The 13,551-nt window shown below is 37.5% G+C and overlaps 2 protein-coding genes and 1 pseudogene across 13 annotated transcripts in view; all 3 read right to left on the bottom strand.

The window, feature by feature from the left end:
• LOC107143914 (ribulose-phosphate 3-epimerase) lies at positions 1 to 2,766 on the bottom strand. 5 transcript variants are annotated; one of them, XM_015487735.2, is made up of 2 exons: positions 2,544 to 2,766; positions 1 to 1,287 (listed from the first exon to the last, which is right to left on the bottom strand). In XM_015487735.2, the coding sequence occupies exons 1-2, from the start codon at positions 2,663 to 2,665 to the stop codon at positions 723 to 725; spliced, it is 687 nt and encodes a 228-aa protein (XP_015343221.1). In that variant the 5' UTR covers positions 2,666 to 2,766; the 3' UTR covers positions 1 to 722. The 5 variants fall into 5 exon arrangements, with proteins under 5 accessions (XP_015343221.1, XP_015343220.1, XP_048661282.1 ...); XM_015487734.2 differs by lacking the exon at positions 2,544 to 2,766 and adding an exon at positions 1,413 to 1,630; XM_048805325.1 differs by lacking the exon at positions 2,544 to 2,766 and adding an exon at positions 1,424 to 1,562.
• Positions 1 to 13,551, bottom strand: part of Ubr2 (ubiquitin protein ligase E3 component n-recognin 2) — a 135,506-nt gene that overhangs the window by 37,019 nt on the left and 84,936 nt on the right. For all 8 annotated transcript variants that reach the window (XR_007348458.1, XM_015487732.2, XM_015487731.2 and 5 more), the window contains 7 exons: positions 12,834 to 12,936; positions 11,574 to 11,622; positions 10,911 to 11,065; positions 9,054 to 9,156; positions 6,593 to 6,702; positions 6,412 to 6,492; positions 5,621 to 5,799 (listed from right to left, as the gene is read on the bottom strand). Coding sequence is in view for 7 of the 8 variants with exons in the window: in XM_015487732.2 (XP_015343218.1) it covers positions 5,621 to 5,799; positions 6,412 to 6,492; positions 6,593 to 6,702; positions 9,054 to 9,156; positions 10,911 to 11,065; positions 11,574 to 11,622; positions 12,834 to 12,936 (780 nt within the window). In the remaining variant the exon portion in view is untranslated. The remainder of the gene's footprint in view (positions 1 to 5,620; positions 5,800 to 6,411; positions 6,493 to 6,592; positions 6,703 to 9,053; positions 9,157 to 10,910; positions 11,066 to 11,573; positions 11,623 to 12,833; positions 12,937 to 13,551) is intronic.
• LOC107143916 lies at positions 3,029 to 4,396 on the bottom strand (annotated as a pseudogene).

Genomic DNA, 13,551 nt, shown 5'->3' with positions numbered 1-13,551 from the left:
TATGGAGAGCTAATACAAAAGCATTTATTTAATGTCCTTATGAATGCTGAATGATATTAAGAAAACCAGGAATAGGAAAGAATCACAAAGAAAACATCTCAATAAAAATCTATGCTTGCATTTTAGAACCCCTGGGTTTCATAGGACATTGCCTTTACAGTTTTTGATTAATCAAATCTAAGGTGATAAGTGAAAAATAAATGTTCAGATCAAAGACCACAGTATGCCATCCTGCCCAAGCTTGTATTTTTTAGCTCCACACTACTCATATTATCAAGCATATAAACAAATCACAAATGACGTGAAACAGGAAAAATGTAAGGGCTCCCTTTGCTTTTGGAAAACAGCTGTGAAACAATAGAACATTATTTTTAAAAACATGGAAAAAAATTTTTCATAGTAGCTAATGTCTATCCACTTTAGGCGTTATGATACATTTATTTTTTGTAACCTTAATACAGCCCATATTTTCACTCTTTATAAAAATCAATTCTATTAGAACAGTTTTTTAACCACACTAACCTTTAAATTGGATCACTAAAGAATGTTGTATACATCAATTTCTAACCTCTTAGAACATTCTGCACAATAGATTTTAATCACTGGAATGAATAATTGCTCAGAAAAGCAGCATTGCCTCAACCTGGTATGATTTGGTAGTCAATATTCCTGTTTTCCAGTAAAAAGATTTCATGAACACAAACTCTGGATTCCTTATGATTTCATCGATCAAGAGACCGTTTCTGAGCAGCTTCTGAGCAAACATTTCTTAGTAAGTTGATCACAGATCTGGGGTCTTCATTCCTCATAATGGCACTGCCAGACACAATCATGTTAGCTCCTGCCTCTGCACATTTATGGACAGTGTCAGGACCTACTCCACCATCGACCTCTATATCCAAAGATGGGAACTGGGTCCTCAACCAATGGACCTTTGGCATCATATCTTCCATGAATTTCTGCCCTCCAAACCCAGGTTCCACTGTCATAACCAAGGCCATATCTATTTGATTAGCCCATGGTGCCAAATACTCAACTGTAGTTCCTGGTTTGATGGCAAGGCCAACCTTCATCCCATTTTCCCGGATGTCTTTAATCAAAGCCCCTGGGTTCTCGGTGGCCTCTAGATGAAAGGTGTATTGATTGGCTCCTGCTACAGCCATTGGCTTTACCCACTGTTCCGGCTTAGACACCATCATGTGCATGTCAAAGAAAGGGTCCTGGCCTAGCTGCTTTCGGAGGCTTTCTACCACAGGGTGACCAAAGGTGATGTTGGGAACAAAATGCCTTCATTTCATCTTCACAATAGCTTAACAAAATTGATACTACTATTATCCCCACTTGAAGAGAGCAGGATAAATAAAATCCTTCAGTCAATAATAAAAAACTGACCTCACTGCAGAGCAGGGTGCCCGTCCATTACATCCAGGTGCAGATAATCTGCCCCAGAGTCTAGCATCCGGAGGCACTCAGCCCCTAAATTGGCCAGGTCGCTGTTAAGGATGGACGGGCCAATCTTGCAGCCCGACGCCATGGTGCTGGTTCCGTAGTGCTAGTTACCCCACGAGTCCCCGGCTAGACGAAAGCGTCACCACGATTGGGCGCGCAGCCCGGGCCCCGCCCTTTCCCCCCGTGCAGTCTTCCGGACTCTGCCGGAAGCAGTGCCTAATCTCACTTTAAAGTGCAAGAAAGGATATGTAAAACTAGTGTTTGTTCTGTGACATGGAAAAGAGAAGCAGCCCTCCAACAGCAGTGGCATGAGGTACCAAGAAGCATGAAGAACTGGCTACCAGGACAAAGTAATCCATTAGGGTGACCAAAGAGCAAGGAGAGTCCAGTTTTAGCTTAGAAAAGAGGGGCCCTTGCCAAGTCTAGCTGTTAACTGTACCTAAATCTTAAACAGGTCTTAGGTCCCCCTAAGCTGCAGCACAGCATCAGCCACGTCGAGAAGGCCAAATTCACCCAAACTTGTCAGCAGATACCTCTACACCATGATTTGTCAATGCTCATGTTGATGGTGGTAAAAAGAAGCCTAGGTTATGGAATAGCATAAACATTATTTATCTAGTAAGCAATAATCAAAGTTATGGTCTGGGGTACTAATACAAAAAAGTTCCCCAAATATCACTGCTGAGATTTTAAAAATCTGACTTTAAAACACTACGAAATGGTTTCTTCCACTCAAGGACAAGCTTTGCACTGATGTTTCTCAGAATTAATTTTGTGTCTACTTTTAGCCTCAGTTTCTCTACTGTACACGAAAGGGCCTGGAGATTTAAGGTCGCTTCCGGGTCCTAAGACCACACGTTACGTGGGGGGAGGGGAGGAGTTGAGGTTTGGGACCAGCCCGCAGCCCAGGATGCTGCGTCAGGTCAGTTCCAGCCAGGGCCTTCAAGCTTCCCACCCCATTCCCCACCTCAATACAGTGTTCAAAGTGAGGCGCCCCCGGTCGTACAGGGACACCGTGCACCCAACAGGCATTCAATACAGGTGCGCCGTCCCGCCCCCGCGCGGCAAGCCCGACCCGAGCCCCGAGGAGTTACCCGTCCATTACATCCAGGTGCAGATAATCTGCCCCAGAGTCTAGCATCCGGAGGCACTCAGCCCCTAAATTGGCCAGGTCGCTGTTAAGGATGGACGGGCCAATCTTGCAGCCCGACGCCATGGTGCTGGTTCCGTAGTGCTAGTTACCCCACGAGTCCCCGGCTAGACGAAAGCGTCACCACGATTGGGCGCGCAGCCCGGGCCCCGCCCTTTCCCCCCGTGCAGTCTTCCGGACTCTGCCGGAAGCAGTGCCTAATCTCACTTTAAAGTGCAAGAANGGCAGGTAACCAGGAATTAAACTCAGGGGCACTCAACCACTGAGCCACATCCCAGCCTATTTTATTTGGAGACAAGGTCTCAGTGAGTTGCTCAGTGCCTTGCTGTTGCTGAGGCTGGCTTTGAACTTGCAATCCTCCTGTCTCAAGCCTCTGGAGCCACTGGAATTCCAGGCATGTGCCACTGTGCCCAGCTTTTTTTTTTTTAATATACCATTCCTATGTTATAGCCAAGGCAAAAGGAGGATAAAGAACAAGAAACCCTCTATCCTGAGTACCTGGGATAGAAAGTACTCTAAAATCCAGTGTGTGTGAGCACATTCAAGTCATGCAATTTGAGATTATGGGTCCACGGCAGTTGTTTCTTCCTTTCTATTGCTGGGACATCCATCTTGGGTGGCTTGATGGTTGCTGGATCTTCAGCCATTCAGGTGACCTGGGCACAAATCAACTCCATGGGAGACGGCTTTTGGGCTCCTTTTCAGTCATGGATGGCAAAACCTCCAGAATCAGGCTTCTGAAGAGGTCAGGGTCCAAAAAGTCACCATTTATCTGACGAGTTTCTGTCCTTTCCTGGATCTATGGTGCTAGGATTTGGACGAGGTAAGGATACAGAGGAACCAGAAGACCAGCCTCTGGGCCTCTGCTTAGGGAAAGAGTGAGGGGTGTTGCTTGGAATGGACTAGGCTGATGCAGGCTGCTTTTGTTATTTTTTCCACTTTGTAGCTTTAGTTTGTGAAATGCTTGCAATACTCAGAGATACTTGGCCTCCTTGGTAGTAAGGCCCTTGTGGGGTGTATAGCTAGCGTCTCTCAGTCCTGCCTGGGTCTGTTTTGTAATCAGAGAATTCATGATAACATGGGTAACTCTGGGACCTTGTCCATACTATCAGTGACTGTTGATAGGGTCATGGCAGGAAGGTTACACTGACCTCTACTTCCTCCTCCTTGGCAACATGCTGATACTTGTGCTCTGGAATCACCGACTTCTAGGAGATGCTGCCTATGTCTGATGGAGGAAGAGTTATGGGTGCTGGGTCCTTAAGGGCATCATCATAGCTGAATGGGCAGGGTAATCTTGCCTAAAGGCCCAAGAACAGGTACTTCTGGTTGTCTTGAAGCTCTGAAAAAACTGGAATCCAGGTGTTTTTTCTACATATAATTTTGGAGCTGAGTCCTTGCCACTACAGTGAAATAATGTCATGACTATGCTCACTGACAGGTGTGAATGAGGAACATTGTCCAGATGTTGCAAATTGGCAAAGCTTCCCAGGAAGACTCCATTCAGAGGTTCTGTTCTCCAGAAAACTCCAAGGTGTCTGTGGTCCAGTCTCTGGCACTAAAGTGGGTCCAAAAGAGGTTGTGGCACAGTCCATACCCAAGCAATCGTGAGAGTGGCTGCAACACCACAGACTAGAGAGCACAAGCTCCAGGAATACAGATATTTAATGACTTGAACAGTCAGGAATCTTTTATAAAATATACTAAAACCATCTCCTTAGAATAGAGGGCACAGAGACTAACCCACATAATTACAGTTATATTAGACAAAGGCGCCAAAAACATACATTGGAGAAAAGATAGCCTCTTCAACAAATAGTGCTGGGAGAACTGGAAATCCATATGCAATAAAATGAAAATTAAACCCCTCTCTCTTACCATGCACAAAACTCAATTTAAAGTGGATCAAAAGCCTAGGAATTAAACAAGAGACCCTGCATCTAATAGAAGAAAAAGTAGGCCCCAATCTCCATCATATTGGATTAGGTCTCTACTTCCTTAATAGGATTTCTATAGCATAAGAATTAAAATCAAGAATTAATAAATGGGATGAATTCAAACTAAAAAGCTTTTTCTCAGCAAAAGAAACAATAATTGAGGTAAATAGAGTGCCTAAAGCTTGGGAGCAAATTTTTTCCACTTGCACATCAGATAGAATGCTAATCTCTAGGGTATATAAAGAACTCAAAAAGCTATGCACCAAAAAACCAAATAACCCAATCAATAAATGGGCCAATGAACTGAACAGACACTTCTCAGAAGATGATATACAATCAACCAACAAATATATGAAGAAATAAGGGCACACTCTTACACTGCTGGTGGGACTACAAAATGGTGCAGCCAATATGGAAAGCAGTTCGGAGATTCCTTGGAAAACTTGGAATAAAACCACCATTTGACCCAGCTATCCCACTCCTTGGTCTATACCCAAACGACTTAAAAACAGCATACTACAGGGACATAGTCACATCAATGTTAATTGCAGCACAATTCACAGTAGCTAAACTGTGGAACCAACCTAGATGCCCGTCAGTAGATGAATGAATAAAGAAAATGTGGTATTTATACACAATGGAATATAACTTAGCAATAAAAGAGAATAAAATCATGACATTTACAAGTAAATGGATGGAGTTGGAGAATACAATGCTAAGTGAAGTTAGCCAATCACAAGACACCAAATGCCGAATGTTTTCTCTGATACAAGGAGGCTGATTCATAGTGGGGTTGGGAGGGGAAGCATGGGAGGAATAGATGAACTCTAGATAGGGCAGAGGGAAGGAGTAAGTGTATTCTTTCAAGAATGTTGAGGATCTCATGTGGAAAATACGTTAGGTGTCTATAGTCAAAGATTTCTAAGATTAATTTCTTTAGGTGGATGGCACAAAACTTAACTAACAATTCTACTAAATTACTTAGGACTAAAAATATACTCCTAAAGAAAAAGAAAAGAAACACTTCCCTAATTGAAAACTACTCTAGTCAAGACATTTAAGAAATTGTGATTACTTTCTTTACCTATTATCAAGAACAGCAGAGGTAGAGGAATCCAGTTCTAATGTCTGCTGAAAGAGCTCTTTGTTCTCATCAATAAAGTGTCGCTGCATCTCAGACATCTGGGCCATGATTTTTTCTCTACGCAGTCTGGCAATCTCAGCCTTTCTTTTCCTCTCAGCTTTGTCTTTGTCTCTTGAACTCTGAAATTATAATTCATTCAATTAGACCATCAGATGCAAAATGAACATTTTCTTTCCCAAAGCAGAGATGTATATTTAGTATCAATATTCAAAACTATTCTACAATCTTGCTTAGCCCAAAGAAGAGATCTTCAAAATAATATTAAAAAAAAAAAAACAAAAAAACCACAAAATAACCACCCCTCCAAAAAAAATTGCCCACAAATAAATGTATTTGTGGCACATTTCTTGGAATTTAATGTTTGTGAATAATATCAACTTACTGCAGATGAATTTAATTTGCTCATACTAAACTTGCTACAATTTGTCAGTATTATCACACTTTACTTTCTTTTTCTTTTTGTAGTGCTGGAGATTGAACACAGGGACTCATGCAAGACATTTACTTTTCTTTTTTGGGCGGAGGGGTTCTGGGGATCAAATCCAGGGATACTCAGCCACAGAGCCACATCCCCAGCCATATTTTCTATTTTATTTAGAGACAGGGTCTCGCTGAGTTACTTGGCACATTGCTTTTGCTGGAGCTGGCTCTGAACTCATGATTCTCCTGCCTCAGCCTCTTGGGATTACAGGTGTGTACCACCATGCCTGCAGGCATGTACTTTTTTTTACCTCTTCCATTATAGTTCCTTCTGTCTCTGCCACAGGACTGGTAGATGAACTCTCTCTTATCTTCTTAATAGCATTAAAAGTCTAAGACAAAAAAATAGTATCAGTTACCCTGAAATTATGAAATATTATCACAACAAATATTTAATGTTTCTCACAATCAGAGCAGTTTGAAAGATGTTACCTTTAAAATCCACCTAATCATATCTTTGTGGACTTCCAGGTAGGGGGCATTTTGTAGTGTCTCCAGCATAGCTAGGATGCTTGGAGAATTGTTTGGTGCTTCACCAGGTTCTAAGGCAGAAAAAATAAAAGGCAAAATAACACTAGCTGACAATTTACAGAGCTTAGTCCTGTCTACAAGAAGATGAATGTAGGTGCTTATCATTATCTGTTGCTTATCATTTAATTACAGCCTTACTTAATAGATTATTAATACTTATAGAGATTATTAATACTTCTTGAGAATGTGACATATATGTCTAAGATTAGAGTTCATCAAGCAATCATAATTCACTTCTTACACCAAATTATTAACATAGCTTCTAGCAATATTAAATGAAAACTCACCAAAAAAATCTGGTTTGAGATTTTATAAGTCTAAGAAAATGAATTAGGGTTATAGGGGTGCACATATGTATAAATATATCTATTTACTTGAACCTTTTCTTTAATAAAAGGTATATTCAAAATAAAATAAAAATTTTCCCTTAAAAATTAATTGCTTCTGTATTTGAAGAAAATAAAAGTCAAGACCATATTCAAGAGTACCTTTAATCCAATATTAGCTAATTTAGTTTGTAGTCAGAAATGTCAAATTATTGATTTTCTTGATTTAAGTGCTGACATTCTGGCAAAACATTCTTCTTTCCTAAGAGGAGAAGGGATTGAACGATGTGATCTTGAATATTCTTCCAGATCTAAAATTCTGTGGTTGTGCTTTAGGAATCTGACTCTAGATGAGAGGATTCTTTTTTTTTTTAAAACAAATAAATATATATTGTGTGTCTTATTTAAAAGAAATATTTAAAAAGAATAAGAGTAATGTCCAGAAAAAATGATGATTGTTTTAAAAAAGAAAGAAGGGGAAAGGGTGAACTTGATATTTAATGATGAGTAAATGAAATCAGGGAGCTGTCTTTGCAGTTATTCTAAAGTAAAAGCATTAGAGACAAAGAAAACAGGAGGTTCAACATTAATCCATGGGAAGAATATCAAGAGAAAAAAAGGAGTAGGGAAAGGCTGGCACCCACAAAGACAGTCTTCAGTGGCAACACGCAGTTTCTCCTCTTGCTTTCATTTACTTGATGAAGGCAAAAAGGCAAACTAGAGATCTAGCAGTAAAGAGGACCACTTCCTCCTCTGTCCTCAGTAGTAGAGGATAGTATTCTCACAGTCCTCATCATTTAGGAAGAAATGGCACTGAATAAAGTTATAGAAACAATCCTTTTCAATTCAGGAATTCATAAATCCTATCACAAGACCATAAATTCATTTATAAACATTTAGCACATGGCTGATTTCGGGTCTGGGCAAGGCAAGCACAAGCTGAGCCTGTCAACTCTGGCACCAGAAAGCAGGGTGATGAAAAAACACTAACATACTAGGTGAAAGGGACACAGAAACTGCGTGAACTCCTATTGACCAAAAGTGGCATGATCTGAGAATCAAAAGGAACAATAATAATAACTGTAACACACTGAATAAATAAAAATGTACAAGTCATATTTTTTAAAAAACACACACAAACTGTAAAGATTCAAAGTTGTTACCCGTAACAGGTAATTATTAGACCAAATGCTTATTCTAAAAATTAATAAAAGCTTATTTTTAAGAGGTTAAATATGATGTCTACAACAAATGGTTCAAAGGTACACAAATATAAACATGAATATCCCTGAATATTAACAACTGAGTCTAGGTGGTAGGTATGTGGGTGTTTATTGTACAACTCTCAACTTGTCTCACATTTCCGAAAGTTTTAAAATAAAAATGAAAAATATTTTCCTGGCCTTCTTAGAAAAAAATAAAAAGAAACAATTACTTTGCATAAAATTACAATCCAATCCCCTACAGCTAATTTTATTTTCAACATTATACAATCTTATGTTTTTGTAAAATAACTAAAAAAAATTAAAATGAAATCCTGCAATCCCATCTACTATGGAGGCTGAGGCAGGAGGATTTAAGTTTGAAGACAGTCTGGGCAACTTACACCCAGTTTCAAAATAAAAAAGAAGAAGAACCAGGAGTATGGCTCAGTGGTAGAGCGCCTCTAGGGTTTTGTCCCCAGTACTGGAGGGGAAAAAAAAAAAAAAAAAAAAATCAACCAAAAAACCCCCCCACACACATCTATTTCCTAAAGATAAATGTATGTGCTATACCTGTTTCAACCTAAGAACTCCTCAATATTTTTTACTGTTTATGAATTAAAATTTATGCATCTCAAGTATGTGTAGGCCCCAAGTATTTTTATATTAAGATCTAATATGATACCTTTAACACAAAGATGAAATATGTGGCCTCAAATATTTGAATTCAACATTACCTAAATAGAACTTACATAATCAAATAAAAGAAGTTATAAGTGATTATTTGAAATCACTTACATTTTGCGTTAGTTCAGTTAAAAAGTGTATACATACTTGAAATCTTCTGAGTGAAGGTAAATGTTACTACATGCTCTTCCATGACATTCTCTAAATGTTGTTTTTCTTCTTGTAGTGCCATTCCAATTAAATGTAACACCTCAAATAAAATGTTTTGTTAACTTTTTAGTAAAATAATCAAGTATATATTCTTATTTCATATAACAAAAATAATTCACTCATGATTGAAAAGTTAAATCAAGTTATTAAAGATTAAATGCAATAAGAAACAATTCTAAATATTATTTTTTATTGAATTCAAAGACTGAGGTTCATTTTATAATAAAAAAATTCTCAGTAAGGAAATGAAATTTTCTATTTTAGAGTTAAAATATTAGGGCAAGCTAAAATTACTATAAACTATGGCTAAGCAATTCATGTAATACATAATGTTCAGTTTTGTTCCATACCTACACTTCAGTCTTAAAAAAAATATCTTATGATAATCATTGGCCAAATAATTACAGAGCTGAAGGTGTCTATATTAATCATCCAAGAGTCATATTTTTATCTCTACTGTTACACAATTTACTAAAATGTTTGTGGTTCTTGCATAATCTGACAAAGATTCCTTAAGAGACTTAAAGAAAACATATAACTACATTGAACTTGTATATAATTTACTGCTCCTGTTCTGCTCACTAGTTTTTTTTAAGGGGGATATATGTGTGAGGTCTGTTTTTCTCTCCACAGAGTGTACTTGTTAGACTTGGAAGAACTAGATTAGCCTGAATGACATAAGTGCATATATGAAGTGAATACTGTTCATTGCTCCTCACTCCTTCATTTCCCACAAATCTTTTGCTCACACAGTACTAATCTCTACTACAACACAGCTCCCAGCTTTTACCATTTTAAATACATGTTTATAAATGGGATTGCTTAAGTATTCATACACTTTAGCCAATGAGATACTTAAGCCTGTTCAGACAATTAAAGGAATGGTAGTTGAATTCCTGGCTTTACTGCTTTCAAGCCTTCTTCTCTCTCAAGGAGACCCTAAATGGTCTCATCATCTTTAACCTAGGAACAAACTGCTTCTTTAGAGGCCTGAGTATTATAAATTCTGTATGTAAAGTGCCTAGCATAGCACTTTATTTCTGTAAACTGAATAATTGTTTTGCTGTCATCACTAGATGAGTAGTGAGAAATTAAATGAACCTCACTGAAACTTGGCTTCCTCATCCATACAATGGAAAAAGCAGTACCTGTTAACAGGGTATTGTGTGAATTCTAGGAGATAATGTAAGAATGACTTACATTACCACTATAAAGTTAATTTAAACAAGGTTCAAGATTTCCCAGTTTTTAGTTATAGAAATATAAGTCTTCAAATTTCAATTTCTTCGATTACAAAATATGAATACTGAGCTGGGTAATGGCTCAGCAGTAGAGCACTCGCCTGGCACATGTGAGGCCCTTGGTTCAACCCTCAGCACCACATAAAAATAAATAAATAAATAAAGGTATTGTGTCCAACTACAACTAAAAAAAATAAATATAAAAAATATGGATACTGAGGAAATCAAGGTTTTTTTTTTTTTAATATACATAAAAGCTAACACATTATACCAATATCAGAGACTGTGTATGCAGCGGCCAGGACCAATTATGGAGAGATATATTGACCAAATATATCTATCAGGCACAAATTTTCACAGCCATACACAAAAGGAATAATAATATGATATTAAGAATTAAGTTAATACAGTACATTTTGTCCTAATTTTTCTGTGTATAGATAATGACAAGAGTACTTTGGTTTCTCACTACAAAACACTATATACGTATGTGTGTGTGTGTGTGTGTGTATATATATACATACATATATATAAGAAATGTCTTCAAACATACCCTTTGTAGCATTGACTCTGACCAGGCATATCCATTATGCTCCACAGCCCATTGTAGTATTGTTCCCATGATGCACAACATGACATCTGACTGCAAAATGTTAACTAGACTTGCAAATAAAGGGCAGAATGGAGGCAAAACTGGAGGTGGAAGTGCTGAAAATAAAGTTATTATGGTTTCTTTTGTAGAACACGTTTTTAAAAACTGTTAGATACTTTTGATAATCTTCATTTGAAGAGTATTCATTAACAAATATCTCTCTTTAGAAAAAAAATTTTTTTCTGGTGCTGGTGATGGAGCTCAGAGCCTTGTGTATGCTAGGCAAACACCTTACTACTGAGCCACATCCCCAGCACAACACACATCTTAAAACTATATTTCACCTTCTCAAAGTTAGTCCAATGTACAAAAAAGGTTGCATAGATAGCAGTAAAAAGAAAAACATTTCTTTTCCCTAGAAATGCCTCAAAATTTGAGAAAAAAACATTAATCCCAAAGTGACTTAATACAGACTATCTTTATGTTAATATTTATTTATTATTCCTTTGATTAATTAGGAGGAAGTTCACTTGAAAAGCTTATATTTAAATCTTTCATAGTTAGAAAATAAACTTCAGCAAGCAGAAGAGATCAACATGAGATTTCTGGAAAGATTAAAAATACCTGTATCCTCTCTATTTTGTCTTTTCAATTTCCGCTGAGCTTCTTCTGCCTAGTAAAAATGAAAGTTATTTAGATGGCATTTATAATACAAAATAATTTAATACCCTAAACTAGTAATGTAATTCAGTCTCTATTATCTTCTGGTTTAGAAGATTTTTTTTTTTTTCTTTTGTGGTTCTGGGGATCGAACCCAGGGCCTTGTGCATGCAAGGCAATATCCCCAGCTGCTCAGAAGATTTCTTTTTATCATTAGTGTTGCAGTTCCTCCCAAACTGATGCCAGAGTTAACTTTTTCCCCTCTAAAAGCTGCCCCAAATGACTTCTTTGTTGCATTAAAATGCAAGGGAAATATGTACAAACCAAACTCAAATTCAGGCTATATGATAATATTAAACACTAGGTTTCTGCCGGGTGCAGTGGTGCACCTGTGTAACCCCAGCGTTTTGAGAGGCTAAAGCATGAGGATCATGAGTTCAAATACAGCCTCAGCAATTCAGCAAGACCCTGTCTCTAAATAAAATATAAAAAAGGGTAGGGGATGTGGCTCAGTTGTTAAGCGCTTCTGGGTTCAATCCCCAGTACCAAAATCAAAACCAAAACACTAGTTTTGTATAATGCCACTTATTATAAAAGGAAAAGTATAAGGAGACTACTAAAAGGCAAAATATACTTAAAAGTGATTAGGAAAACTGTATAAATCTCCATGGAAAAGCATTTTTAGTAGAACCAATTCTGAAATGTGTATAAAATGGGTTAAGTAATTATAATGCAGGTTGAAAATTTGTCTTCAAAATCCAATACGTATGGGCATATATAAGATTATATATACATATAAAGCTTATAATCTATGCATAAAACCCTGAGGGCAGGGGTATCCAAAATGTTAAGCAGTGATAGTCTATGCAATTTGTAATTTTTTTCTGTAATTATACCTTTTTCATATTTTCTAAATTTCTACAATAAAAATGAAGAAAATTATTTTTTCAATCTGTGAAAAGCAGTAAAAGATTTTTAAAGGATAAAAATCCAACCCCTTCTCATTATACTTTTATTTTAATTTATTTTTGGGTACTGAGGATTGAACTTAGAGATGCTTTACCACTCAGCTACATCCCTAGCCTATTTTTATGTTGAGACAGGGTCTTGCTAAGTTGCCAAGGTTGGCCTTAAACTTTTGATCCTTTTGCCTCAGCCTCCTGAATAGCTAGGAACAAGCACAATTGTGCCTGGACCCCGCATACTTTAAAATTTCCCAGTTACCTTGGACTGCTCTGCCCTTGAAAAGTGATAGAAATACAAGTTGAACTCTTTGGTGCATTCTGGTTTCAGTTCGTACATGCCTCGTCCTGTTAATCCAGGTTTTCTAGGGGGGAAAAAAAAAGACCCTTATAATATTTATATTGAAGTCATACACCAATTCATGAGTCTCAGATGTTAGGATAAGAACCAAATCTCTGATATCCTTCCGATGGGTGTTAAGTTGAAACTTAATTTGGAATTCTCAATCCAAATTCTAATGTGCATCTATTTTATTTACTACCTCCACTTTGAATTCATCCTGAATAGACAAGTGGATATGATGGATATGTAGCACCAACAACTGAAAAGCCTGACAACAGGGGACAGGTTACATAAATGACAACATTTCTAAGCAACTGAACACCATTAAAAGTGATGTTAATTTCCGTATTTTTTTTTTTTTTTTTGAGAGAGAGAGAATTTTTTAATATTTATTTTTTAGTTCTTGGCGGACACAACATCTTTGTTTGTATATGGTGCTGAGGATCAAACCCAGGCTGCACGCATGCCAGGCGAGCACGCTACCGCTTGAGCCACATCCCCAGCCCCTCTGTATTCTGATATGTAAAGATGTTTGTGATAAATTCTATTAAGTTTAAAAAAAAAAAAGCAGGCACAATACTGGAATTTAAAGAGCCTTCCTAAGCAGGATATAAAACCCAGAAGCTGAATAAGACAG

The sequence above is a fragment of the Marmota marmota genome, unplaced genomic scaffold (assembly GCF_001458135.2).
Source record: "Marmota marmota marmota unplaced genomic scaffold, marMar, whole genome shotgun sequence".
In the NCBI taxonomy this organism is placed as follows: Eukaryota; Metazoa; Chordata; class Mammalia; order Rodentia; family Sciuridae; genus Marmota; species Marmota marmota.
This window is presented reverse-complemented; position numbering and strand designations above follow the sequence as displayed.

What these genes read in the sequence shown, in the direction of transcription:
- LOC107143914 (XM_015487735.2), bottom strand. Translation starts at nt 2,665, where the DNA reads ATGGCGTCGGGCTGCAAGATTGGCCCGTCCATCCTTAACAGCGACCTG. An exon ending in CACCTGGATGTAATGGACGG is followed by an intron (nt 1,288 to 2,543) that starts GTAACTCCTCGG and finishes GATGAAATGAAG; the next exon opens with GCATTTTGTTCCCAACATCA.